This window comes from Chenopodium quinoa, unplaced genomic scaffold (assembly GCF_001683475.1).
Source record: "Chenopodium quinoa cultivar QQ74 unplaced genomic scaffold, ASM168347v1, whole genome shotgun sequence".
Taxonomy (NCBI): domain Eukaryota; kingdom Viridiplantae; phylum Streptophyta; class Magnoliopsida; order Caryophyllales; family Amaranthaceae; genus Chenopodium; species Chenopodium quinoa.
Window position 1 is genome coordinate 819,625 of NW_018742879.1, and position 27,167 is coordinate 846,791.

The window sequence follows — 27,167 nt, forward strand, 5'->3', positions numbered from 1 at the left end:
ATTAAAATTGGTCATTGCTAAAGTATCAAAAAATTACATTTTAATATAGATCTAACATATTATATGCCAGTGTAATTTTTACTTTGCCAGTGTAATTTTTACTTTCAAATAATTTCTATCAGTGAAAGATGTGTTATTTTATTAGATAAAGAGAGGTTTGGTACATTAATTAACTCAAACTAACCTATCATACACTACAGAGATAAGAATACTTTGTATCAAAGTCCGAACTTAATTAAGTAGTGAAAGCTTGACTATCAATCTATGACAATAAATGGCTGACATGCTAATAAGGAAATATTAACAAACTCGATGATAAACTCTCTCCAAAACTGAAATCCTTATTTTTATTTGATATGATAACTAATAAACTATCATCGCTCATCTATCAGCCACATAACAATATGAAGACCTTGAACATCTGGAGGTTAATGTCATGTCCTCCAACTCTATTTTCAGTTTACGATTGATAATCTCTCAAGAAAAGAAACATCTGCAATTCTTGTTTATATGCATTGTATTTATCTATCTTAACCCTTATGAATCTTTATCCGTATTTATTATTTCCAAATTTACTTAATTATATTTGAATTTATTAAAAGTTTATTTTTAATCTGAAATAAGTATAAATGTATTTTTTTTTTAAAGTATGTGTATAATTATATTTGTACACAAATATCTATCCTATATATAAAATATACGGATGCACCCTCCATTTTTTTAAAAAAACAAACCTCTTCTCATTCATTGGTACGGTGTATAAACAGTGGTTCTTAGCCAATTTCCATAAATCAACCGTGGTTCTTAGCCAATTTCCATAAATCATCAAGGATTATTTCCCTTTTTTCCCTAAAAAAATGATTATTTCCTTTAGTGGTTAAGGCAATATCATTTTGTTTACTTTTTAATTTTACCTCATTCATTAGCTCATTTTTGCACATTCGTGACAATCGATGGAATAATTTGATTTAATTTTATTCATAGGAAGTTGGGATGTCAGTGGGGCGGGTCAAATAGGAGAACCGTCCCATCCTGTTGGTTTGGCGGGTGATGGGACGGGGATGAGGATAAAAACCATACCCGCCAGGGGTGATGGGGCGGGGGTGGATTTCAGGTTGTACCCGCCCCATCCCCGCCCCACTTCGTACCCGCCCCATCCCCACATCTATATATTTTTAAAAATAAAATTATATACTTTTATACTATTTTATAAAAAAAATTATGTAAAATAAAATAGTAAATATAGTACTTTGTAATACACTTATATAAAAAAATGTGTAATATTAACAATAATTTTTTTCTTTTTGCAATTTTTATTAATTATGAAGGATTGTGTATTTGGGAAGCGGGGATTAGGCGGGTCTTAGGTGGGGATTAGGTGGGGGTGGATATCCAAGTGGGGGTTAGGGCGGGGATGGTTTTGGAATTGTACTCACCGGGGCGGGGATGGGGATGAATTTTAGACCCGCCGCGGGGATGGAGATGGGGATGGAGATGACAATTTTAGATGAGGATGGGGATGGGAAGGCCAACATCCGCCTCGCCCCGTCCCATTGACATCCCTAATAGAAAGGTCATAAATAAAAACAGGTTCAACCTACAATACAAGTAGGAAAATTCGAAAACCAAGTATTCCTATGGTTCAATACAATTGGTCTTTATCTTATTTTATTTAAACTTATCAACACTTATGTCATTTAAACATATTAACTCTTAATTTATCTTATCTGAATTTATTTAAACTAATTAAACAGTGAAGAAAGAAAAGTATAGTTGGATATTACGTCATGGATTTCCTGCTGGATTTATCTCCATGAAGTTTTTTTACATCACCTAGCTACGGTTAATTATCCTATGACTATACTTGATCAAAACATAAAGAAATTTTAGAGTAACTTTTTAACGATCCTTAAAAATCGTATCGCTGGAAAATTAATGATGAAGAAGGATACAATAGGCTAATGAACGTTATTGCATTGAATCATATTTCGCTCCCTCCTTCACTTAAACTTCGTTCTACATATAATTGCCTTTTTTAATAAGAAAATCACTATTCGGACATGAAAAACTTATAGAGACAAAGTGAATATAATCTTAGCCTCTTAAAAATTATCTTCTCCTTCAAATGACTGGCCAAATTGCCAATTTGGTGGTGCAACACCTTCAAACGCTAACGATTCTCCATCACTAGTAGTCACTTGGAAGGACAAGGATTGGTTGATCCAACCCGAACCACCAACTTGCCAATTCATACCCCAACTTCGCGCCATTTGCACCCAATTGCCCGAACCCTTGATCTTCATGTCTATAACATCTCCGGCACCTCCAACATTGAAGACTAATACCAAAAGAAAATTAGGGTTTCCATTAATTAGAAATTTGACACCTCCTTGCTTAGCGCAAGGTATCCTCTTGTATTGCACAGGTACTATACCAGCTTTGTACTTAGTAATTGTGACAAACATGGATTCCGTTAAGTCAAAGTGGTGCAATGGAGGATTACATGCCTCAGTCGAAGGCGGACACAAGTTGGTGGCCGTAACCTTGATTAGGCCAGGTTTGCACCATTCTGAATTTATACATTGAATTTTATAGCATGATCCACAAGTTGCACCCTTTGAAAAAAGTGCTGTGCTAAGAGCTGTTGTTTATAATCCATGTCCTTGCGTTAACGTACTATAACCACAAGCACCCTCTGCATGGCTCCATGCAACCAAAAAATAAAAAAGAAATATAGATTACAATTACTCATTTAAACATGTATTCATAATTTGTAGCTTCTATAATATGTAGCTTTAGTTTAACTTTTGCAAAGTAGTCATTTGAGAATTATCCTAATGATATATCAAATTTATGCCAATTTTATATAAAAATTATTAAGAAAATTATGGGATGAAAAATAGAGGAGGACTACATATGAAATGCTAACTGTGCATGATAATGGTCTGGCAGACCGCCAGAGTGGCGGTGCAACTTTGTAATATTGGGCTTCAAAATCATTATTTAAAAATATACATATGAGTTTTATTAACAAAACTAAATTATTAACTTTATGATAAAATAAAAATTAAATTATTTATCAACTATGCGATCACTCACTTTGCACGTGCTCAGAATCACAGTTGATGAAAATGTGCCTTCGCTGTTTTTGTTCTACTCATTTTTCATTTAACCTCATCCTTTTTTGTTCTATTCATTTTACTTAGCTTTATTCCATCTTTAGCCTACCCCTTTCACCATCTTCCCCTTTAACCCCAAATTAATACATTACTACACACTCGATCTCTAATTCTATCAACCTTTTTCTTACACTAGTCTATCTTCTTAGATATTATTATTTCTCTTACTTTATCTTACATCCACTCATATTATTCAATACTTTTTTTTTTTTTTGGGGGGGGGGGGGAACAAAGAAGCAATATTATTAAATCAACCAGCTAGAGTCCAATTCCACCGGAGCTAAAATGCCTTGGGGGAAATAGTTTACAAAAGATTGTTCTACACCATTAGCAGGAACTAATCTAGCAGATCAGACAAGTGGGCAACCCCATTGCCATTTCGTGTAACATGATTAATATATAGAAAAACACTCACATTGCTCCTCTCAGTGGCGAATCCAAGAATTCTAACTAGGGTAGCATAGAATAATAAGGGGAAAAAATTAGAAAAAAGATATATATATATATATATATATATATATATATATATATATATATATATATATATATATATATACTAGTATTATCGTTTAATAATTAGCCTTTAAAATTTAATAATTCATTTTGGTAGATAAATTTTCATTTCACAAATATGGAATAAATTATATTCTAATTATCAATATGATCATATTAAAAAGTATTCCATATATTTAATGGTATATTTTTGTATGTATCTTCCGTATTTACTATTCATAAGGTAAATATAAAACTAAAAAAATTATTTATTTAATATAAATTATTGATTTACTCATATGAAACTAAATAGTAAATATATATATTACTTACCAAATAAATATGTGCATCGAAAAGTGCAACAAAAATGGGAAGAATTTCATCAATAATGGAGTTCTTAAGAATAATAAGTTACTCATTTCATTTCATGTTTGGATTAAAGTATAAGTATATACATTTGATAATTTAAATTTTAAATTCTACTACTTTATAATTTTTTATAACTTAAATGAGAGTCTTTAAAAAAAAAATATGTACAAATATAAAATAAAAGTAATTTGTTTCAATTAAAAAAAAAAAAAGAAAAAAAAAAAAGAGAACCTAGGGACCTGTTTTTTTATATAATTGGTCTCTTTTCTTTTAACATGGAAAGCTATAAAAAAGCAAACATTTGTTATAATAGCCTCAAAGAGACCTGTTATTTAAGAATTTTTTATTTTTTTTTTTTTTTTTTGTTTTTGTTATTTTTTTTTTTTTTTTTTTGGTGTAGGAGTGGGGCTAGGCCCCTAGAAACCTGTTATTTAAGAGAATGGCTCTCTTTGAACAACATTTTTTTTTTTTTTCAAGGCTTTCGTGGATCCGCCACTGGCTCCCCTGCATTATTCAATACTTATATATATTTGAATTGTTTATCGATAGTAATTAAGTTGAATAAAAAGAAATGGAGAAATTAAAGTATTTATTTAAGTAGTATTAATATTTCAAGAAAACTCACTCCCAGTTTCATGACCCATCATATCACCATAAAACGTTGCATGGGCATCTGTCAAACCTTGACAATCTACCTTTGTAACAAAGGCCATGATAGCAAGAAATCCAAATACATATTGAGAAAAATATGACATTTTTTTAGCAAACAATTAAAAATAAAAAGTAAATGCAAAGAAATTTTTTAGTGAGATTGTAATATCACATATAATCAAATGTAAAAAAATTGTTTTCTTGTTTGACTTAAATTTCATTTAAAGTAAGTATTCTAGAACACTTATTAAGTTATTATGCTCTTTTTTTCTTTTTTTTACTTTTTTTTTTTTTGATAAAGGACAAAACACTTATTAAGTAGAGTACATAAAATCGCAAGTAAAAAAGGTAATATATAAAGCGTTGATTGTTTGTGATCCCATTTTTTCTGCTAATATTAAGATACATGGATCAAAATTAGAAGGAAAGTAAGAAATTAATGGACTTTGTTTTTTGTTTTTTTTTTTTTTTTTTTTTTTTACCTATAATAGTGCTTGATTTGTGATCCATATTTTCTGCTATTATTGACTACTATACCAACCAGAGATTCAGAGTGTTATATTTGAAGGAAAAATTCTAATTATGGATTACTCCGTATTATTTTGTTTTAAGGAAATTCTTTTTTGAAGAAAAAAGGAAATTCTTGTAGTATTGATTTTTTCATTGGGTACACAAATTAAATAGAAAATTATTAGGTTAGTTCTCATGTCATGCACGGTAATTTTTAATAATCATTATTAAACTATTATTATAATTGGTTCTTTATAAACAAGAAAAAAAAATCTAAATATATAGTTGATAAATTTTGAACAAAATATAGGATATGAAAGATATGTTATATATAAAATGTAGAAAATGATCAAAATTATGTTAAGAATGTTTTTTTATAGCTATATAAATATGTCAAAAAAAATTATCTTAAGTAATTATATTGTATAAAATAAGGGAATTATTTTTGTATAAGATTTGTTTCTTTAACAAAACTTTATTCTGTTTCAAAAAAAAAAAATACCAAGGACACACCAGGAGTTGACATGTGTCATTATTGGTGTGTCTTTTAGTATATAGTTATTATTATTATTATTATTATTATTATTATTATTATTATTATTATTATTATTATTATTATAACAAAAACCTACAAAGTCAAATGATTTACAAGAAATTAGTGGGGAGCCGAGATACAATCTGGGCCCCCACCCCTCTAGCTATAGCGAACCCAATCTTGTTGAAGATGTGAGCAGCCGCACGAGCACCAATATCCTGAGTCTTAGCGAACACCTGAACCCGCTTCAGCAACGCAACAATATCCTTCTCTAATTCCCCCAATGAAGAAAAGGAGAAAGGAAGAAAACCATAGCCAATAGCCCTACAACGCGCCCCATACTTGCCTCGCTTCCGCTGAGCTGCAGCCGACACAACACGACCAGGAACGAAGTCAGACAACCCAAATTGTGTCAATGGAGAAGACCCCGTCAAGTCAACACATACATCTAGGCCTCTATCCCAAGAATAAAGCAACACATCTGCTGGTCGAAGAGCCCCGTCGTTCCCTCCAGTCAACCCAACGGTGACCTCCTTCCTTGCAGAAATCCTAGAGCGGAAACAAATATCAACAAGGGTATCACGAACAACGTTGTGCCGATGTTTAATACCCACCATCCCAGCACAAGACACTGCATGATCCCCAAAAATATCCCCATCGAAAACCCTTGAGCAAGCAGAACAAGGTGTCGAAACGGAGAACAAGGGAACATCCAACCGATAGCAAAGAACACAACGGTAAGTCTTACCATTCATAGTCTGACCCAAACCTGATATCGGGACCGCTCGCAACCAGGCAGAAGTGTGATCCCCCTGCTGGGACTTCCATAAGGTAACCTGACGCTGAGATAAGGAGAAAGTGGATTCTACAGATGCAGTGACCTTCGTGAAATATATATCTGCCAATTTCTTCATGAGTTTGGGGGCAACGATCTCACTAGGGTTACGCAAAAGGTCAGTCTCCACAGTCCTATTAAAAAGACTAAGAGCGCCATCGAAGGCCGGACCTGAACCAACAATACCAGAATTGCGAAGAAGTGAAGCCTGAAGACCAGAAGACTGCAAACGCGACACAAGGAAAGCATAGTGTCGAACATCACCCGCTGTATAGACACCCAATCCACCATAAGAAAAAGGTAAGGTGGCAAGTCGCCATTGCCAATCACCAAAACCTGGCCCCGAAGCAGTTACAATGCGCTCCAAAGAACCCCAAAGGGCAACATCAATAGAAATCTGGGCCGCTTCAAAAAGACGAGGAGGACAAGTGTGCATAGAAAAGTAGAGTTTTGAAACCCCAGTACACGCACGAAGCAGTAACAACTCACATTGGGGATCCTCAAGCTTAGCAACAACATCCATGAGCACAATGGTCTTCGACACTCTCTGCGAAACAAGCTCACCACAGAAAGAGGCGTCCACACTGACGGGACCACCAAGCAACTTAACACCATGAATAGGACAAGCAATATCTAGAGGAAAGACACCGGCCAGACGGCTACGTGGGTCCTCCGTGGGCCAGAAAACTTCCGTTTTCTCAACGTTAACATGGAGACCGAGACGAGGTCCCTCCACCAAAATCAACTCCATAACCTTCCCTACCACCAAAGTGTCACCAATAATAGTGCCATCATCCAAATACCAAGTCTGCAAGCATAAGTCGAAAGAATCCCTGATTCGACAAACCAACGGATGGAGCACCAAAGCAAAAAGCAAAGGGCCAAGAGGATCACCCTGCTGCACACCTTGACATGACCTTAAGGTATGCTCCCCATAAAACAGCCTGGCTGGAGAAGAGTAACAGAATTCAACCCAACGCGAGAGAGCTGGACAACGGAGACGGACCTCACGCAGTAAAGCCGTACGATCAACCAAATTAAAGGCATTCGGGAAATCCACCAGCAACATAGAGAGGCCTACATCACCACTACGAGCCTCAACCAAACGATTAACAGCATGAAGAATAGTCTCACCACCCGCCGGCACCCCAACACCAAACTAAAGACCTCCTAAATAGTTTCCCAGACGCAGACCAATTAAAGCAGCCCCAACCTTTGAAACCAGACGCCGCCAAACAGTACCCACAACAATAGGCCGAATAGCACCACCGGGCTTAACAAGTGGCGTGAGAGGAGCACTAGCAATATACTCCCCAACTCAGCAGGACATTTCCCTGCGAGAAAGAGATTAACCACCTGCGTAATAGAGCCCACCAACTCATCTGAAATAGCAACTGCAGCACCACTCAAGCAATCCAGAAGGTGTTATTATTATTATTATTATTATTATTATTATTATTATTATTATTATTGTTGTTGTTGTTGTTGTTGTTGTATTATTATTATTATTGTTGTTGTTGTTGTTGTTGTTGTTGTTGTTGTTGTTGTATTATTATTATTATTATTATTATTATTATTATTATTATTATTATTATTATTATTATTATTATTATTATTATTATTATTATTATTATAGTAACAAAAACCTACAAAGTCAAACGATTTACAAGAAGTTAGAGGGGAGCCGAGATACAATCTGGGCTCCCACCCCTCTAGCTATAGCGAACCCGATCATGTGAGCCGCTGCACAAGCACCAATATCCTGAGTCCTAGCGAACGCCTGAACCCGCTTCAGCAACCTAACAACATTCTTCTTTAATTCCCCCAATGAAGAAAAGGAGAAAGGTAGAAAACCATATCCAATAACCCTGCAACGCGCCCCGTACTTGTCTCGCTTCCGCTGAGCCGCAGCCGACACAACACGACCAGGAACGAAGTCAGACAACCTAGATTGTGTCAAAGGGGAAGACCCGTCAAGTCAACACAAACATCAAGGCCTCTATCCCAGGAATAAAGCAACACATCTGCTGGTCGAAGACACTACTAGAAAACAGTCAATCAACGACCGAAAAAATCCGTCGAAAAACCCTGAAATTCCGTCGGAAATGCCCATTTCCGACGGAATTCCGTCGGAAAGCATTGTCGGAAGACCCTTTGTAGGTATTTTGCGATATTTCGTCAAAAATTCCTGTTGATAATTTAGAGTGTCGGAGGAGCGCTCGCTCTTTTGAATCGCGCTCGCGCCAGATAGGCGCGACCCGCGACAAAACCGCGCATAAACCGCGATAAGTTTCTGGAAAATCTGGAAAAGCTTGGAGGCGCGCCTGCGCCTCCAGTTGGCGCGCCCGCGTCATGGCATGGCGCGACCCGCGCCTAAACCGCGCATAAATCGCGTCAACTTTCTGGAAATTTAGAAAGTTGGGATTCCAGCAGAGGAGCGCCCGCTCCACCTTGAGGAGCGCCCGCTCCTCCTGGTGGAGCGCCCGCGCCTCTTGCCGTTTTGCGGTTTCATGCGACGGTTGATTCTATTTTTTAAATAGAATGTTATTTTCGAAAGGAATAGGGACAGAACTTTATTCTCTCTTCTTCTCCCCAAGAATTCTCCATTTTTCTCTAAATTTTCTTGCAAACTATTTTGAGAAAAACCTCTTGATTTTAGCCTTCATTGTGAATCATCCATCGGTTTTCGATTCTTTGTGCGAAGAACGGAAAGTGCTGTCAATTGTATCTCAAAGGGAATTTCCGGATCAACCCAAGCACCGTGTGGGGGAAATTAATCCCTTTAGGAAAGTATTCATACGCCTTTGACAGTGTATCAAGATCATAGTCTCAAGGGACATTGCGATTCTCATGTTCATGTGTTCGTTAATCGGCTTAGAGTTTAGGCAAGTGTTTAAGTCTTCATACTAGTGTTTCCTTTGAAATTTCTGTAATTTCATAGATTATAATACTTGATTGGAATACCATTGTTGTGTTTGTTTAATTAAATTACTTTGTATTGTAATAATATCAATTAGGTTTTGTTTCCCACACATTTTATTAAGTATTTCTTGATATTATTAGTGACTTCTTGTTAGAAATTCACTGTAAACCTAACAATTCCGTTGGAAAGGACTATTCCGACAGAATTTGTTCTGTCGGCGCTTTTGTTGACTTTCAGTGAAAATCCGTCGCAAGGTTCCGACGGAATATTCCGTCGGAGGCGGTATTTTCCGACGGAATATTCCGTCGGTGGGGGAGATTTTCCGACAGACTATTCGGTCGGAGGTGGTATTTTCCGACGGAATATTCCGTCGGAGGTGGTATTTTCCGACGGAAAATTCCGTCGGAAAAATTAAAAAAAAAAAAAAAACAGCCCACCTCACCTGCCCAGACCCACCCCCGCCACCAGCCTACCACCACCCACCCCCCCACCACAGACCCCTAGCAGCCCCCCACCCCACCTGCCCAATCCCACCCCCGCCACCAGCACACCACCACCAACCCCCCAGCACACCCAGACCCCCTACACACCCAGACCCCCCACCCACCTCACCGAAACCACCCTAAAAATCCACCACCCACCCCACCAAACCAGCCCACACCCCAACACACCACCCACCCACCCACCGTATTTCACCCCCAACCCACCCACCGTATTTCACACCCCACCCACCCACCATATTTCTTCCCCCACCCACCCACCCACCCACCCACCGTATTTCACCCCCACCCACTGTATTTCACACCCCATTAGACCACCCAAAAAACCGAAAATAAAATCAGAAAATCGTTATTAAAATAAAATTAATATATTAACAAAACAAAAAAAAACAGATCTAACCCACAAATCGAACAATAACAAATCTATTATATACATTGAATAATACAAAAGTAGGAAAATCAAAATCCTAGCAAAAAATCGAATAAACACAAACCAGATCTACAAATTTATAATCAAAATCAGAAAAATAAAAACGAAAGATTCAAAAAATTGTTCTTCAAATTTGTTGATGTCCGTTGTGATTGTTGCTTGGTTGCCCGGTGAAGCCGTAATTGCTAAGTCGTTGTTGCATTGGTTACCATTTTTTTTTTGCGTTGTTGTTGTTGGTATTGAAACAGAGAGGATAGTGAAAGGGGATGAGAAGAGTGGAGTAAGTTTGAGAGGAGAGATGAGTAAGAAGAGAAGAGAACAGGGAGGAGGAAGAGAAGAGAACAGGGAGGAGAGATGAGTAAAGGGAGAAGAGAACAGGGAGGAGAGGAGAGAGAAAAGGAAGAGAAGAAGAGAGAGGGGGAAATAAGGGGCTTTGGGCGGCTGAGGAGCAAAGTTTATAGGGTTTTTAAGTTTTTTTTTTTTATTATTATTTAATTGAATTCCGACGGAATTTTCCGTCGGAAAATTCCGTCGGAACATTCCGATGGATTTTATTTCCGTAGGAAACATAACTTTCCGACGGTTAATTCCCTCGGAACGTTCCGACGGATTTTATTTCTGTAGGAAGATACAGTTTCCGACGGAAATTCCGTCGGAATACCCGTAAATTCCAACGGATTTGTATTCCGTAGAAATTCGATAGGAAAGTTCCGACAGATTTTAAATCCGTCAGAACTTTCCGACGGATTTAATGTCCGTCGGAACTAGTCCGTCGTAAATTGACCTATTTCTAGTAGTGAGAGCCCCCTCGTTTCCTATAGTCAACCCAATGTTAACGTCCTTTCTTGCAGAGATCCTGCCCAGAGCGAAAACAAATATCAACAAGGGTATCACGAACAACGTTGTGCCGATGTTTAATACCCTCCATCTCAGCACAAGACACTGCATGATCTCCATATATATCCCCATCAAAAACCCTTGAGCAAGTAGAGTACGGTGTCAAAACGAAGAATAAGGGAACATCCAACCGATAGCAAAGAACACAATGATAAGTCTACAATTGATGAAGAGAAAAACACGAAAGAACGGATCAAGTTGTTGAGGAATATCATAAGTATATGTTTTCCTCTCGTGTTGATCGAGAAGGGTTTTCTAATATCTTCTTTTCTATCTTATTTTTATTAAAGAAAATTACAAATAATAACACGCACTGTATATGAGTACATAAATCTCGATACCCAAAGAGATCAAGCTTAATTAAATCAATCCCATTTCTGTGAAGTCCACCTGTAACACCACAATTATAGATTTATCCTTATCATCAATTCTCACTACAAAATTGTTATAAACACGAGAACCCTTCGACCTTCACTAAATTTCTATACCTAGAAAGGACAAAATTAAATTTTAACTTGATTGATTGTTAAAATAGTTTAAGGGATGTTGGTACTCTAAATATTGGATTAAATTTTAACATTGTTTAAATCTACAACAATGTTCTTTGTAGCTTTATCTACCAAAAATCAACTTCGGTTAGGTTATAATGTAACAAACACCTTAGCTCATCGATTAATAAACATTTAAAATATTAATGATGATAAAGGAAATAACTCAAAAGGCAGGCAAATGAACATTATTGAACTCATTTTTTGAATTTTGAGGTATCATTTTATAAGAAAATTAGTGATGATTATAATTTGAAGGACATAACCTCTTGTAAAATAAATTCCTCAATTACAACAAAGCTCTTAAAAATTAGACTTTCCTTCAAATGTCTCACTAAATTGCCAATTTGATGGCACAACACCTTCAAACTCTAGGGTTTTTCCATCACTAGTAGTCACTTGGAATGATAACTCTTGGTTGATCCAACCCGAACCACCAATTTGCCAGTTCATACCCCAATTTCGCGACATTTGAGCCCAATCACCCGAGCCCTTGATTTTCATTTCTTTAACATCTCCGACACCTCCAACATTAAAGATTAGTACCAAAATAAAATTAGGGTTTCCATTAATAAGAAACTTGACTCCTCCTTGCTTAGTACAAGGTACTCTCGTGTATTGTACAGGTACAATACCGGCTTTGTACTTAGCAATTGTAACAAACATGGGTTGTGTCAAGTCAAAGTGTTGCAACGGAGGATTACACCATGCCTCAGGACCAATTGAGGGTGGACACAAGTTGGTGGACGTGACTTTGATCGTGCCAGCACCGTCTTTGCACCATTCTGAGTTGGTACATTTGATTTCATAACATGCTCCACAAGTTGCACCATCTAGATAAAGTGCTGTGCTAAGAGCTGTTGTTTGCAGTCCATATCCTTGCGTAAGTGTTCTATAAACACAAGCACCCTCTGCATGGCACCAACAACCAAAAATTATGTTAGGAAAAGAGATTATGCAAGTTTGCTTTAATTAAATTGCCCGACTAACGGTTTTCTTATAAAAAAAAAAGAGATATTATGCACGTAGGTATCCACAATTTCACTTTAGCCACATACTCGTGATTCGTGAATAAGGGCAAATGATAGATGGAATGAAAAAAAGTTTTAAAAAACTGTCAAAATCATGTCATATCGATCACAAACAAGACTAAGACATAATTTAACCGAACTACTAATAATGAACTCATATCGACATTTAAATCAAGTAAAATTTTCCTTGTATGGATGGGAGCCTCGATATTCCCCAATTTTACAAAAAAATTAAATTATACTTCGTATATGTTAATTTCTTGGAAACAGCTAGGTTAAACAAAAGTTATAGTTTTGGCCGCTTTTAGTCCCCTTAATATAATTTTCATGTTCCACCCTTGCCTTGTTCTTCCAATGTAAAATCAAGATTACTAAAACAATGAAACTTCATTAGCATTATTACAAACTGGCATCAAATGCATGCTAGCTTTCGATTCAATGATTTGTCAAACTAGTGTCAATTTTATATGTATACAATTTTTTTGTAAGAAATTAAAGGGTGAAATTAAAATGTATTTTATAACTAACATATATATACGTAGTATGAAGTAATAATTTATAGAAAACTCACTCTCGGTATCACCACCCTTAGCATCACCATAAAACGTTGCATGAGCATCTGTCCAATCTTGACAATGTACCATGGTAACTAAGGCCATGATAGCAAGAAATCCAAAAGCATTTTGAGAAAAAGACATTTTCTTTGATATCAATTTTCTTTTGAATGAGATTGTAATATCAATTTGTATTTTATACATGAGGAAGTGTGACATTTATAGCAACACAATAAATATTAAAATAATTATTTGATTGTGCAAAAATTTTAAATTTGTATTAAATTAAAGTATGGTCAAGCTCATAAAACATATATTATGGTAGAGAATAGGATGGGTGAAATGTAATAGAAAATTATTTGGATACAAGGGATATGCATGGATTTGTTACCATAAATATATGATGTTTTTCTATATTGCTTGATTTCCATTGGTAAAGATGGATTTTATTTTTCTTTCTTTTTTGTCCCATTTCCTTTTTGCATGTGTACACAATTAATCAATTTCAACTGCATATTACTTACTATTGGTAAAGATGGATTTTATTTTATTTTCTCGTTTTTCTCATTTAATTTTATTTCATTTTATATACAAACTCTTAAATAGACTTATTTCACATTAATTTACTGTGGAGCACTAATATTAGAGACACTATGGTTGTTGGTATCATAAACAAAAAGATCACTAAGGTAAAAGAAAAGTCATTGTGTTATTATAAAGGTCATAAGAGTTTTTTTTTTAATGAAAGTTTTTAATATATACTATCTGGTTTAAGGTATTGTGTTAAAATTAGGGTCACTATGTTCAACATAACGTCGGCCACATGTGTACTTTAGGTCACAATAATATTAAAGGTCATGTAAGTTTTAATAAAGGTCAATATATTAAAATTAAGGTCACTATATGTTCAATATAACGTCAGTTGCGCGCGTATGGACCCTAGGTCCAAAATAATATTATTATGAACTAGGTCAGCACAAGTTTTCTCCATAATATATTACTTACTATTTATGTGGTCAAACTAAAAAAAAAACTAAAATTGTCTTAAATTGCCTATATAGTGTCTTAATTTGATCGGCATAGTTGTCAAAACGGAACTTGTCTACTAATGATATTGCTATTTTTTAATATATATATATATATATATATATCGATCATAAATTTAAAATAATACATTGAGACGATTTTAGCTAACAAGTGCATATATATGTGTATGACTATATTTAATCTTATAAAGTTCAAATATTGATTAAAGTGGTGTACGTGAACAGTGCAAAAGTCAAGTGTAACACTTAATCATCACATGCATATGATCTTGTTAAAATCATCTCAATGTGTGGTTTCGAATTGAAAGAGTATGCAATTTTCATAATTTACGTGCAATATATATTACTTAAATAAAATTATAATTGATCAAACAAATGTGTTGAAGATGGAGCAAAATGCATGTGTAGAACAAAAAAAAGGGGGAGATATTATACAAAATTATCAGTATTTGATAATTTAAAATAATTACACATCAACCTAAGACATATATCACGTTATATACTCTTTATATACTACATTATATGACATCAACCATTAATAACTTGAATTTACAACATGCAAACAATGTTTAAAAAAATTATATTTCAAAAGTATACACCGACACGGATCTAATACAAACAATTTGAAAATTCAATATGATCATTATAATTACTTAACATTATGGTATGCCATCTACACTATGGCAACGAAAACCAATTTAGATGTCATGGATCGTCTCCCGCACCACAAGCGGGCGTCAAATGGGTCTTTGCCTCTTTGGGCATGTGGGCATCATTGCCTAGAGGGTGCTCATGGACTACTACGAACAATAATGTCCCTAAAGAACCTTATTGTGGATATTTCTTTTATTCCCAAACTCATTTGACGATTTGCAGGTTACTAAGTTACCATCTAATTATTTTGTAATGCTTTTAGAATTTACGCTTAGCTCAAAAGGTAAAGGTGTTTATGTGGCCAAGATCTCTTGAAAACTAGCTAGGTTTTAAGTTTTATCTATATTTCTTCCTGTAATCCTGTTTTGTAAGATCAAATGAAGCTCGTTACAAATAATCCATTACTCATAACGTATACGAGTATTACCTCTAGTTTATTATTTGAAGTCTCCTTTCACTTAAAACGTACTTGTATAATTATTTGTTAGATTTCGAAAAAACTCCTCAATTTGGAATGTGTACCATAAATCACTATATATATATATAACGTTTATAGAACTAGTCATAATCTTGTTAAGAAACCTAACACAATAATGATACAAAATATATCCTAAATCTACTACGAAAAATATTATCTTTCTATAATATCTATCATCATATCAAATCATATTATATATATCACTAATAAATAAAGTCGGTCTCGCAGCCACGACACGAGACAGCGACACTTGGCATTCCAGTTTTTCTCCAAGTGTCGTGCCACGTAGGCGACAAATAGGTATTATTGTGACACATATGATGCTACGTAAACGATTCTTGGATAGATTTTTTTAAGATAAAATTATTGTATAGATTTTATTATCATTATACTTCTAATATTTCATATATACAAAATTAATCATAACTTTTAATAAATATTGTATAACTCGATTTTATTTCCATCATAAAATTTGTTTCAAAAAGTTCTTTAAAAATAAGATCTATTTATATATATTTAATTTAGTTGCAAAAACAATAGAGAATCAGTAAAAATAAGTTTTAATCAGTAAAAATAATTTCGATTTGGTAAAAATACTTTTGGTTTAGTAATAATAAATAACAATTATTTCAAGTCAATAACATAGGTATTTATTTACAAACAAAACTACAAAAAGTACATTATTATATGATATCGTATATCTAAATATCTTACATTATCAAAAGAGATTATATGCCCATGCTTAACATTCAAGCCAAAAGTTTATCCTAAAATTTTATCAACAATCTAGACATCGCCCAAGCACAAAACTAGTCACTAATATATAAAGCCAGTCTCGCAGCCAGGCCTCGAGGCAGCGACATTTGACATTCCAATTTTTCGTCAAGTGTCGCGCCATGTAGGCGACAAATAGATATTATTATGACACATATGATGCTAAGTAAGTGATTTTTGGATAGATTTTTTAAGATAAATGTTATATAAAGTTTTATTATCGATAAAATTTTAATACATATATACAAAATTAATCATAACTTTTAATAAATGTCCTATAACTCGGTTTTATTTCCATCATAAAATTCGATTTAAAAAGTTCTTTAAAATAAGATCCATTTATAATATATTTAATCACAAACTTTTATACGTAGCTGGCCACGAGACAGCGACACTTGGCATTCTAGTGGCGCGCCACATAGGAGATAAATAGGTATTATTGTGACACATATGATGCTAAGTAAGCGGTTTTTGGATAGATTTTTTAAGATAAAATGGTTACTAGAGTTTTATTATCGATAAAATTTTAATATTTCATATATACAAAATTAATCATAACTTTTAATAAATATCCTATAACTCAATTCTATTTCCATCATCAAATTCGTCTTAAAAAGTTCTGTAAAATAAGATCCATTTATAATATATGTAATCACAAACTTTTATACGTAGCTGGCCAAACCATGTCACCAACAATTACAATCTCAAAGTTAGGTCTTTAGTGCTATAGGGGTTACTTGGTCAGTGTTATAGTGGTTACTCAATCATGTTATAGATAAGGGTTATTTAGTCAGTGTTAGAGGTTACTCAGTTTATATAACAAGGGTTACTCGATCAATTTTATAGGGGTTACTTTGTCCAGCCAGCTGGTGTGGTTAGTCGCATACAAAATACATTGTTATTAAATTTACTAAAAAAATTAGAGAATCAGTAAAATAACTTTAATTCAGTAAAAATAATGTAAAAATACTTTCTTCAGTAAAAATAATCTAAATTCAATAACAATAATTTTAAGTCCATAATAGCATATATATCTATTTACAAACAAAACCATTATTTTATAAATAAGCGATATGATACGTATGTCTAAATATTCTGTATTATCAAAAGAGATTACATGATCGTATTATTGAACATTCAAGCCAAAAAGTTTATTCTAAAATTTTATCAACAATCCGGGCATCAACATAGATATTGTGAGTCTAAATATCCTGCATTATCAAAAGGGATTGAAGGACCATATTTCACATTCAAGTAAAAAGTTTATCCTAAAATTTTATCATCAATCTGGATATCGCCCGAACACAAAACTAGTAATTAATAAAAGAAAAATCTAACACAAATTCTTCAAAAAGGTGGGTGTACGTTAATTTATTGTAAAACGGGTTAAAGTTGTGTTAAAAGTACCTAAAGTTACCCTTTGTATTGCTAAAGTTATGATTTTTCTATTAATAAATTTTATCTTATAAAAAACTTATAATGTATTAAAATAATCATATTAATATTTATATTATGTAATCACGTATTTATAAGAAATTATACATTAAAATAAAATTCAAAACAACGACAAATTAAAAGTTACCCTTTAAGTGGTTAAAGTTACCATAAAAATAGTTAAAATTAAGCTCAAATCGACCGTTTTACAATAAAATTAATGTACACCCGTTGTACACAAGACTTATTGAAAATCTAATCATTTTTAATACTTAATAGCTTGCTTTTATCTTTGCCTAGAAAAACATTAAAGATTAGTTTTATACAGAATACTCATTGGATGCAGCATGTTATTACTTTTATAATAATTTTTATAAAATATTGAATCGTGAATTATGTAATATTGAATCTGTAAAATAAAAACCCAAAAAAACAGGCACAATCAATTAAATTGAATTCACTCCACATCTGTTAATGGAATATTGGAAAATTATTTTCCATGAATACACTTACATCAAATCAAAAACTCACTAAAATAAAGTCTTACAAGATTTTATTTACGAACTCTTTTTAATGTTATTTCATAATGATTATATCCTAATAATTGATGCACGTTAACTTTAAATACTCATTTTGAATAGTTAAATACTCAACTTGGTAGAGGATTAGTAGGAAACATAGAGGATTAGAGAATTAGTAGGAAACATATTTTCTCGTCAAAATAAACCCCTTTAAACTAGGAGTATAGTAGGAAACATTCCGTTTGGATTTATTTATTTTTTTTTTTTTTTTTTGAGAGGCCGCTAGAATACTTCTTACAAAGTATATATATAGGTAAAAAGTTTAAAAGTGAATAATGTAAAAATAGTAAACCAAGACTTTTTTTTTTACTTTTTTTTTAGAACAAAAGGACAATAATTTTGCATGAAATAGGAATAGGGTCTCTGGCATTATTCAATCTCCTTTGAGATCTTATACTCTCGCCTAGTTCAACACTTACATGGAATTTGATAGGATTTGAAGGGAAGCGAAAGGACCCTTCACAAAATATTCACTTTATTTTTGATTAAAAGAGAGAAATTAAATATATCAAATTAAAATTTGTTTTCCCTTGCTTTCTCTTCTTTTTGTGTCAAACCAAACATTGGACAAGATATTTTCTTTCCCTTCCCTTGCTAAAATTGAACAAGATGAAGCCTCTATGATTACTCAATATCCCTTGAGATCCCGGCAATCTGTAATTAACAGAAAAAAGAAAAATACCAAATCTTACCTACAATATTGTATTTTAAGTTGAAATAAGTTATAAATAAAGCTATAAGAATTATTACTTGTTGGAGTAGTTTATGTCAATCCTCCAATGTGTTCGCTTGACATCTTTCACATTATTCATTTAGAATTGTAAATTACAGCTTTAAACTCTCACAACGAGAGACATTAAACCCCATATATATGGGTAGATTTAACTCAAAAATTGAGTTAGTCGATAAACTCTCAAACAAGAAATTAGGAAATTTAGAAATGGAGAGATTGATTTAGTAATAGGAAAAACTAACATAAGAGATAGATTGATTTATTATCAATAGGAAAAACTAACATAAGAGATAGATTGATTTATTATTAATAGGAAAAACTAACATAAGAGATTGATTTATTATAAATAGGAAAAACAAACTTAAAAAGCTAGAATTGCTCAATGCTAGCATTCTCAAACCCCATCATAGTTTGTTCCTTTTGTCAATTTCACCATTATCCACTCGATGTTCTGTAAAAAAAATTAAAAAATAAAGATTTAATATATGAAATTTCGCCTACATCATTAAAATTTAGGTACCAATAATGTTATATCATATATGAATTACTTACTTGTTGGAGTAGCTCATATAAATCAATCTTCCAAATTGTTCCCTTTGGTTTGTCTTGAGGTTTGGTTCTCAAAAACTTGTATTCAAACTTGTTGCCAATTGGTTTGCTCTCTCGATCATGTATCAAAACATTGTATTTGAATTGCCAATACCCTACACCTTCCACCCCTTGTTGGATCCTGTCTTTAAATTCGTTTGGATTTTGTGGAATGAAAAAGTACCACTCACTCCTATCATCAGGTAACCTTAAAACTGCAACATCCATTTATGAATGAAATTCAGTCCATATGATCCGATTTGATCAAATTATGACCTTGTTTATACATTAATCAGCTATTTAAGAAAGTAATGTCATTACATTCGTATTAAATAAAGATATATAACAATAAATAAACACAGATAAAAACAAAACACTAAAATGGATTTGATCTGGTTACTTCTAAAATAATTTGATATTATTGGTCATTGTGTATTTGTGTGCTAGACCTTGTGCATGCAAACAAATTCAGCTTTACAAAAAAAATAAAAAAAAAAAAAAAAAAAAAAAAAAAAAAAATTCTGTTTTTTAAAAGGATTGCTTTTAAAATAGGAAAGTTTTATTTTTTTATTGCTCTCTCGTACACATTGTGTATTTGTGTGATTTATATGCATCACTTTCTTTATTTAATAAGCTCTCAGTATCTCCCCTATAACATGAGTCTACTTTTTTTTTTTTCTTTCTCTACATCCCTCTCATCACCAAAAAGTGCCTAAGAATTCCGCAATATTTTAAGTGCTGCAACAAAAAGGAAACACTAACTAAAATTAAATTAAAAAAAAAAAAAAAAAATCTTACCAAGATCTTTAGGATGAGTATTATAGAAATCAGATGGATTGATATCATGAATTTCACTAGGTGGAACCAGCTTCAACGTTGCTTTCTTCACTAGGTATTCACATATAATTTCGACATCGGTAGGCTTGAACTTAAAACCTATTGGAATGTCTGTGGTATAGCTGCGTTGTTGCTCTTCATCCGCTTGATTTTCTGAACTTGAGTGCCCCTCATCATTTTTTGAGCTAGGGAACATCATATATACAAATAATATTATGCTTAACATATTTATAGTATATGAATTGGGGGTCTTAAGATTAGGAAGCACAAAAATATTTGTTGGATTGGACAAAGTCAAAAATTATTTACAATGTTTTGGGCTTTAACAGCTTGACTAAATCGATTGGTGGAAGCAAAAATCTCGAAATTTGGTAATTGAAGTAGTTTTTTTGTCGAAATTACTATCAAAGAAAGGTTTGTTATGCATATAATATTTTTCTTTTTTTGACAAATGTTATGCATATAATATTAGATTTTACAATAGAGTTTTATAGTTTTCTGTTTTTCTGAAACAAGAGTCGAGTTTTATTTAAATACTATTTCTAGTTTTCTGCGAGTTAAAATCCATGTAAAAGTGGTATATCAAAATTGTTAATATTCTATTATTGCTAATGTTCTTAGCATTAAAGATACATTTTTCATATGCAAAAAAAATTAGATAACATTCATAGTGTTTTTATTTTTACAGACTGTTTCATAGTTACCATTATTATTGAGGACAATTATGATTATTAGTGTAGGTAATTACTGGGAAAGGTTTATTAAAACAAAACATGTTTATCATATACTTCGTAGCACTTAATATAAGATAAATTAATCCTCCCTTTCATTCAGAATAGCAAACAATTATCTACTTCTTCAATCCTGCGTTATTTTTTTTTTTTTTTTTTTTTTTTTTTTTGACAAATTCTGGTATGAGATAAATTAGTCCTCCCTTTCATTAATTTTATTATTATTCTGAATAGCAAACAATTATCTACTTCTTCAATCCTGCGTTTTTATTTTATTTTATTTATTTTATTTATTTATTTATTAATATATTTTTTTTTAACAAATTCTTCAATCATGCATTACTGATAATTTTTTTCTCCATTTCAACTACTTATCCAATTTTATTTTTTTTATAAAATAGCAATTATTTTTTGAGCTCGATTGGATAAACCCTAATTTAAAATTGAACTCCCTCCGTTTCATAATGTTAGTCCTATATGGAATCAATTACATAAAATAAGAAAAGAAGAATATTTGGAATCTAACATTAAAGTACAAAATAATTCATAATTAATTTACCTTATTTAAATTTTTAAATTTTTTTTTTTGGGAAAGCATAAGTCATAATTGTATAATTCAAGGTAGAGGTTTCCTTACTTGGAATCATGTCATCAATCCACAAATAATTAATTCTGAAAAATTAAGTTAAAAATGAAACATATTCAATATGGGTAGATCTTTTTGAAACGCCCAAAATAGTATATGGACTAACATTATGAAACAGACTAACAGAGGGAGTATTAAAAAGATAAATTAACTAAAGTTATTAGTTAACTACTTCTTCCATCCTTAATAAGATAAAAATTAGATAGTCGTAGAAGCGACTAGCGAGTTGTATATTCAACTATGATAAAGAAAATTGTGAATAATAGATTTCTCGTTAAATATATATATATATATATATATATATATATATATATATATATATATATATATATATATATATATATATGGATCATCCAGTTAAAGGTTCTTTTGAGGATTTTGGAGAAAACTAATTATGGGGTCAAATCAACACAAAATAGAATTTTAAACTATAAATCATAAATTAGAAGAATTGCTAATTGAAAAAAAATAAAATAAAGTAATCATACCAGAATTCTCCAATTGATTTCACCATTACAGTAATTCAATGTGTGATTAAATTGCAATACAATTATTTATTCAATGTAATAAAACTATAGTATATATATAGAATCAGACATACCCAAATTTGGTAAGTACGAACATTTAATTCAGACATAAAATAAAGGAAAGGTAATAACTTACCTATAATGAGAATACAATTATGGGAAAGATGGCTACCTTTAAAAAAAACTAGTTTTGTGTCCATGTAATGTTCGGATTGTTTATTGAATTTTAAAATAATTTTTTTTTTTTTATGTTATTTGAATTTTTAACTCATGAATTCATAATCACCTAGGCAATCATACTTGAAAAAAAAGGTAGTACTACCTCTCATAAAGATATGAGTGGTTTTAGGAAAGAGTTTGGACTATTTGGTAGTTTTTGAAAGTAACGCAAATAGTATGGTTAGAGTAATTAGAGTTGTGATTTTAATAATATGGATGAGAGTATTGAAATATAAAGTTTTTGTGTTAAAGGAGAGAAAATTAAAAGTTTACAGATGAGAGTAGTAAATTTAGAACTATTGATTCGAAAGCTCTTATTTTTATATAAATTTAAGGTAACATTAAGAAACTATAAAATATTAACAATACAAAGTATATGAAGCAAAATAATTAATTGATACTCTTATTTGATACTTTGATAGTAGTGCTTTATGTTCAAGTGTTTATGTACGCTATGAATACTATCAAAGTATTTAAAAAAAACATATTAGTGTTTTGGTAAAAAGAAAAAATAGAAAAGAAAGCAAATACTTAGAAAGCCGGGTTTGGCAGAAGTGTAATGTAGGGTTGTAGGGGTACTAATGTACAATTAAAAAAACTGTTTTCTAAAGTTGTGATTTCTTTTCATTTTCTCTTGTTTGCATGTTAAGACTTAAGTATATAATAACATGTCTCTTCGTTTTTTTTCCCCTTTTTGGGAAGGAGAATGAGAGTACAATTGTACCTCTATATACCCCGGTCATTTGGATCCGCCACTTGGACATACAACGTATAAAGAATTGATATTTTTTTTGATAAAATATAAAATATTGGTATCTTATTAAATATAAAATTCTAAACCAAAAGTTTTATCTTAAAAAACTATACATATTTTATTGAAAATAAAACTCTAAAATAACTTTGTTATCCTACAAAATCTATCTAAATTTATCCAATTTTTTTTATTCTATTATACAAAAAATATATATTCAAATAAATTCTATGTGTCATACTAATATCCAATTGTCGCCTAGGTGGCATGACACTTGGCGAACAATTAAAATGTCAAATGTCATATATATGGAATTAGACATACCTAAATTTGGTAAGTATAATAAGAATATTTAATTCAAACAAAAAATAAAGGAAAAATAATAACTTGCCGAGAATACAATTTTAGGAAAGATGACTACTGATTAGGGGATTTTTCCCTACCAATCACCATCTGACAAGTGGACCATTCAGGCTCTGCCAAGTGTCCGCCTACATGGGCCAATAGAAGCCTGCCACGTGTCAGGAGTTGATCTATCCACCATGGACTAGTTGTGTCACGCCACGTGGCCTCCGTATGCCAAATAGGCCAAACGGCCACCTAGGACCAATTTCCAAGGGAAGCCGGTCAGCCCTAGGTTAACCTGAACCTAGTGTTTGGCACATTTTCCAAGGTTATAAATACTCTAATTAATCCTCATTAAGGGGGATTTAGCAATTAATTACTCTCACCTAGAGAACCTAAACACATTGATCACTCCTCCCCTAGAGGAACCCGATCTCCCAATCTTTACTTTTCCGCACTATTCACTCCTCAAATAAATACTAACTTGATCGTCGGAGGCGGAACTCCCACCACAAGGAGTCTCCGTTGTTTTGCAGGTACAGGCGCAAGGATACCAGTCCTGAAATTGTAACTCTCCCGCAGGACATCAGAAAACCCCGAAACATTTTGGCGTCGTCTGTGGGGAGAGTATTTTCGAGATGGAATCACGGTCTGTACCGACCCAGAGCGAGAGGCGTCCTATGGACGACCCTCAGGTCTATAGTGACCAGGATACCGAAAATGAGGTCGAGGTTGAGACTCACACGGCCCCAGACGGGACCTTATGAGCTCGACGAACCCGTTCCTTTGAAAAGAAGGAACGAAAAGATTGCCAGGTTGGATCTAGTAAACCTGCCGGCCAGCGGCTTGATCATCAACAGGCGGCCGAGGGATCTTCTCCCATCACTAGAAGTGAACTCGTGACTTTCATGAATAGCTTCAAAGGGGAGATCCAGGATCTCATTAATAAGAAGACGCCTGCTCCCTCCAAGGAGTAGTCGGCTAGAAAACCTTCTCAGTCTGGAAGGAGGAAACCTGTACAGGGTCGAGAGGCGACTCCTCACCCTAATTCTAGGAAGTGGGAGCCGCCTGTGATTGACTTAACAAAGTATTATTTTCCCTCACCAGGGAAGAGAAAGCCCATTCGTCATGTACAAGCGGATGGGTCAAAGAAAACTTACTCAAATGCTCGATTGTTGCTAGAGTAGAAGAAGAATGACCGACTGTCAGAGTCGGCCTCTACTTCAGATTTTCAAGATAGTTTACATAATACCTCCCTGAGGTATACTCAATCAAATTATGAAAGTCAGACAGGCGGTACCTCCCGTCGGTCCGGATCTCATAAAGATCAGTCGGTATCGAATATACCATCATGTACCGCAACAAAAATACTTCTTGCAGCCTCCTTTGTTTGGAGGGCAGGCGGCAAGAAACGTCCAATCATTGGACTGGCAACTACGGTTGCTCAGACTTGGAGAACAGCCGTCCGCTTTCTCCAAGGAAATTATTGAGACCGCCCAGCCGGCCAAAGTGAAGAATATGTTAGTAGGCGCCTATGATGGCACTACTAACCCAGAAGATCACCTAATGGCGTTCACCAACCTAATGTACCTCCAAGGGTTGGATGATCCCACTTGGTGCAAGTGTTTCCCAGCGACTCTCAAGGGAATCGCACAACAATGGTTCGGCAACCTGCCGACTGGTTGTGTGAATAATTTCAAGACACTTGCCTATTTATTCACCTCCAATTTTGCTATGAATATTCCTGCTAAAAAGACGACCCTTGACTTAGGGACTATTCAGCAGGGTGAGAAGGAGGGACTCCGTTCCTACATCAGGCGGTTTAACCTGATGAGGATTCAAATACAAGGGCTGCCGGATGAGGTAGCCTACACTGACTTTTTCAGAGGTCTTAAGGATGGGTCGACCTTCAAGTTCGACTTGGTCCGAAAGAGAGTTGCGACTCTCCAAGAAGCATTGATTGAAGCGGAATCCTATATACAGGCGACTGATCTCTGTAACACTGGAAAACATTCGGATGGAAGGAGGTCTGACAAGAAAGAAAGCCGACCAAAGCAGGCGGCAAATAAAGAAGAGAAAAAGCGAAAAGAAGTCTGGGCGGCCGACTCCTCTGCACAGCCGGCCCAGAAAAAGAAGAAAGAATTCAAACCATACTCTCCCAAGTATGCGTTCAACAAGGATAGCCAAGCTATCCTCAAAGAAATCAAAAGTCGGATCTCAATCGAGAAGCCGACCCCCATGAAGGGTTCTGCAAGCAATCGGAACCAAGATAAATTCTATCATTTTCATGAGGACATTGGTCATGAAACCAATGAATGTATAAGCCTCATGCGCTACCTAGACCGCCTGGCTGAAAAAGGTGACCTTGACTCCTATGTCAAGAAGTCCAAGGAGAATGCTCCCCCCAAGCACAAGCAGTCGGCCAAGAAGAATCATCGGCAGGCCGACAGTTTAGAAAACCCCGAATTTCGCCCTCAGCCGGCTGGCGAGCACACGGATGTTGTCCTGGACGACTCACGTCCTGACCGAACAGTCAAGGTAGGGACGACTGCTCTTGAAGTATTAGGTGACGATTTTCACCAACTTTTGAAGGAATTCAAAGATATCTTTGTATTCGAAGTACATGAAATTCCAGGCATCAGTCCAGACTTGGCAGTACATAAGCTAGCTGTGGATCCGAAAAAGAAGACGGTCCGGCAAAAGAAATGGAACCATGGTGAAGAAAGAAGTCAGGCGGCTGCCGCCGAGGTTAAAAAGCTGCTTGATGCAGGGTTCATTCGGCAATGTTACTTTCCTGACTGGGTTTCAAATGTTGTACTAGTTAAAAAACCAAATGGTACTTGGCGCATGTGTGTGGACTACACTGATTTAAACAAAGCATGCCCAAAAGACAACTACCCACTGCCTAAGATAGACAGTCTGGTCGACTCAACAGTCGGCCATGCTTTAATGAGCTTCATGGACGCCTACTCTGGCTTCCATCAAATTCCGTTGTGGAAGCAAGATAAGGAGAAGACGACCTTCGTCATTGATCAAGGGCTGTATTGCTACACGGTCATGCCGTTTGGTTTAAAGAACGCCCCGGCCACCTTCCAAAGAATGATAAACACGGTCTTCTTTGACCAAATTGGGAGGAATGTCGAGGCATACATAGATGATATGATTGTAACGTCCAAACTTCAGACAGATCATCTGGCTGACCTCCGAGAAACATTCACCACACTAAGGCGGCACCATATCATGCTAAATCCAAAGAATTGTGTGTTTGGAGTTGAGTCTGGGAAGTTCCTCGGATTTCTCATAAATCAAAGAGGTATAGAGGCGAACCCTGAGAAAGTGCAGGCGGTCATTGACATGCAGTCGCCTCGC

General features: G+C 34.0%; 3 protein-coding genes and 1 pseudogene across 3 annotated transcripts; all 4 read right to left on the reverse strand.

Annotated features, from left to right (window-relative positions):
* Positions 1–1,967: 1,967 nt before the first annotated feature.
* Positions 1,968–5,311, reverse strand: LOC110726223 (annotated as a pseudogene).
* A 939-nt stretch (positions 5,312–6,250) lies between these two features.
* On the reverse strand, positions 6,251–7,640 carry LOC110726264. The gene is made up of 4 exons (XM_021905718.1): positions 6,908–7,640; positions 6,758–6,838; positions 6,485–6,601; positions 6,251–6,285 (listed from the first exon to the last, which is right to left on the reverse strand). The coding sequence occupies exons 1-4, from the start codon at positions 7,638–7,640 to the stop codon at positions 6,251–6,253; spliced, it is 966 nt and encodes a 321-aa protein (XP_021761410.1).
* A 4,532-nt stretch (positions 7,641–12,172) lies between these two features.
* On the reverse strand, positions 12,173–13,556 carry LOC110726224 (expansin-A22-like). Its single transcript, XM_021905687.1, has 2 exons — positions 13,472–13,556; positions 12,173–12,780 (listed from the first exon to the last, which is right to left on the reverse strand). The coding sequence occupies exons 1-2, from the start codon at positions 13,542–13,544 to the stop codon at positions 12,173–12,175; spliced, it is 681 nt and encodes a 226-aa protein (XP_021761379.1). The 5' UTR covers positions 13,545–13,556.
* A 5,489-nt stretch (positions 13,557–19,045) lies between these two features.
* LOC110726265 (NAC transcription factor 47-like) lies at positions 19,046–20,778 on the reverse strand. Its single transcript, XM_021905720.1, has 4 exons — positions 20,541–20,778; positions 19,707–19,957; positions 19,555–19,605; positions 19,046–19,075 (listed from the first exon to the last, which is right to left on the reverse strand). The coding sequence occupies exons 1-4, from the start codon at positions 20,776–20,778 to the stop codon at positions 19,046–19,048; spliced, it is 570 nt and encodes a 189-aa protein (XP_021761412.1).
* Positions 20,779–27,167: the final 6,389 nt, after the last annotated feature.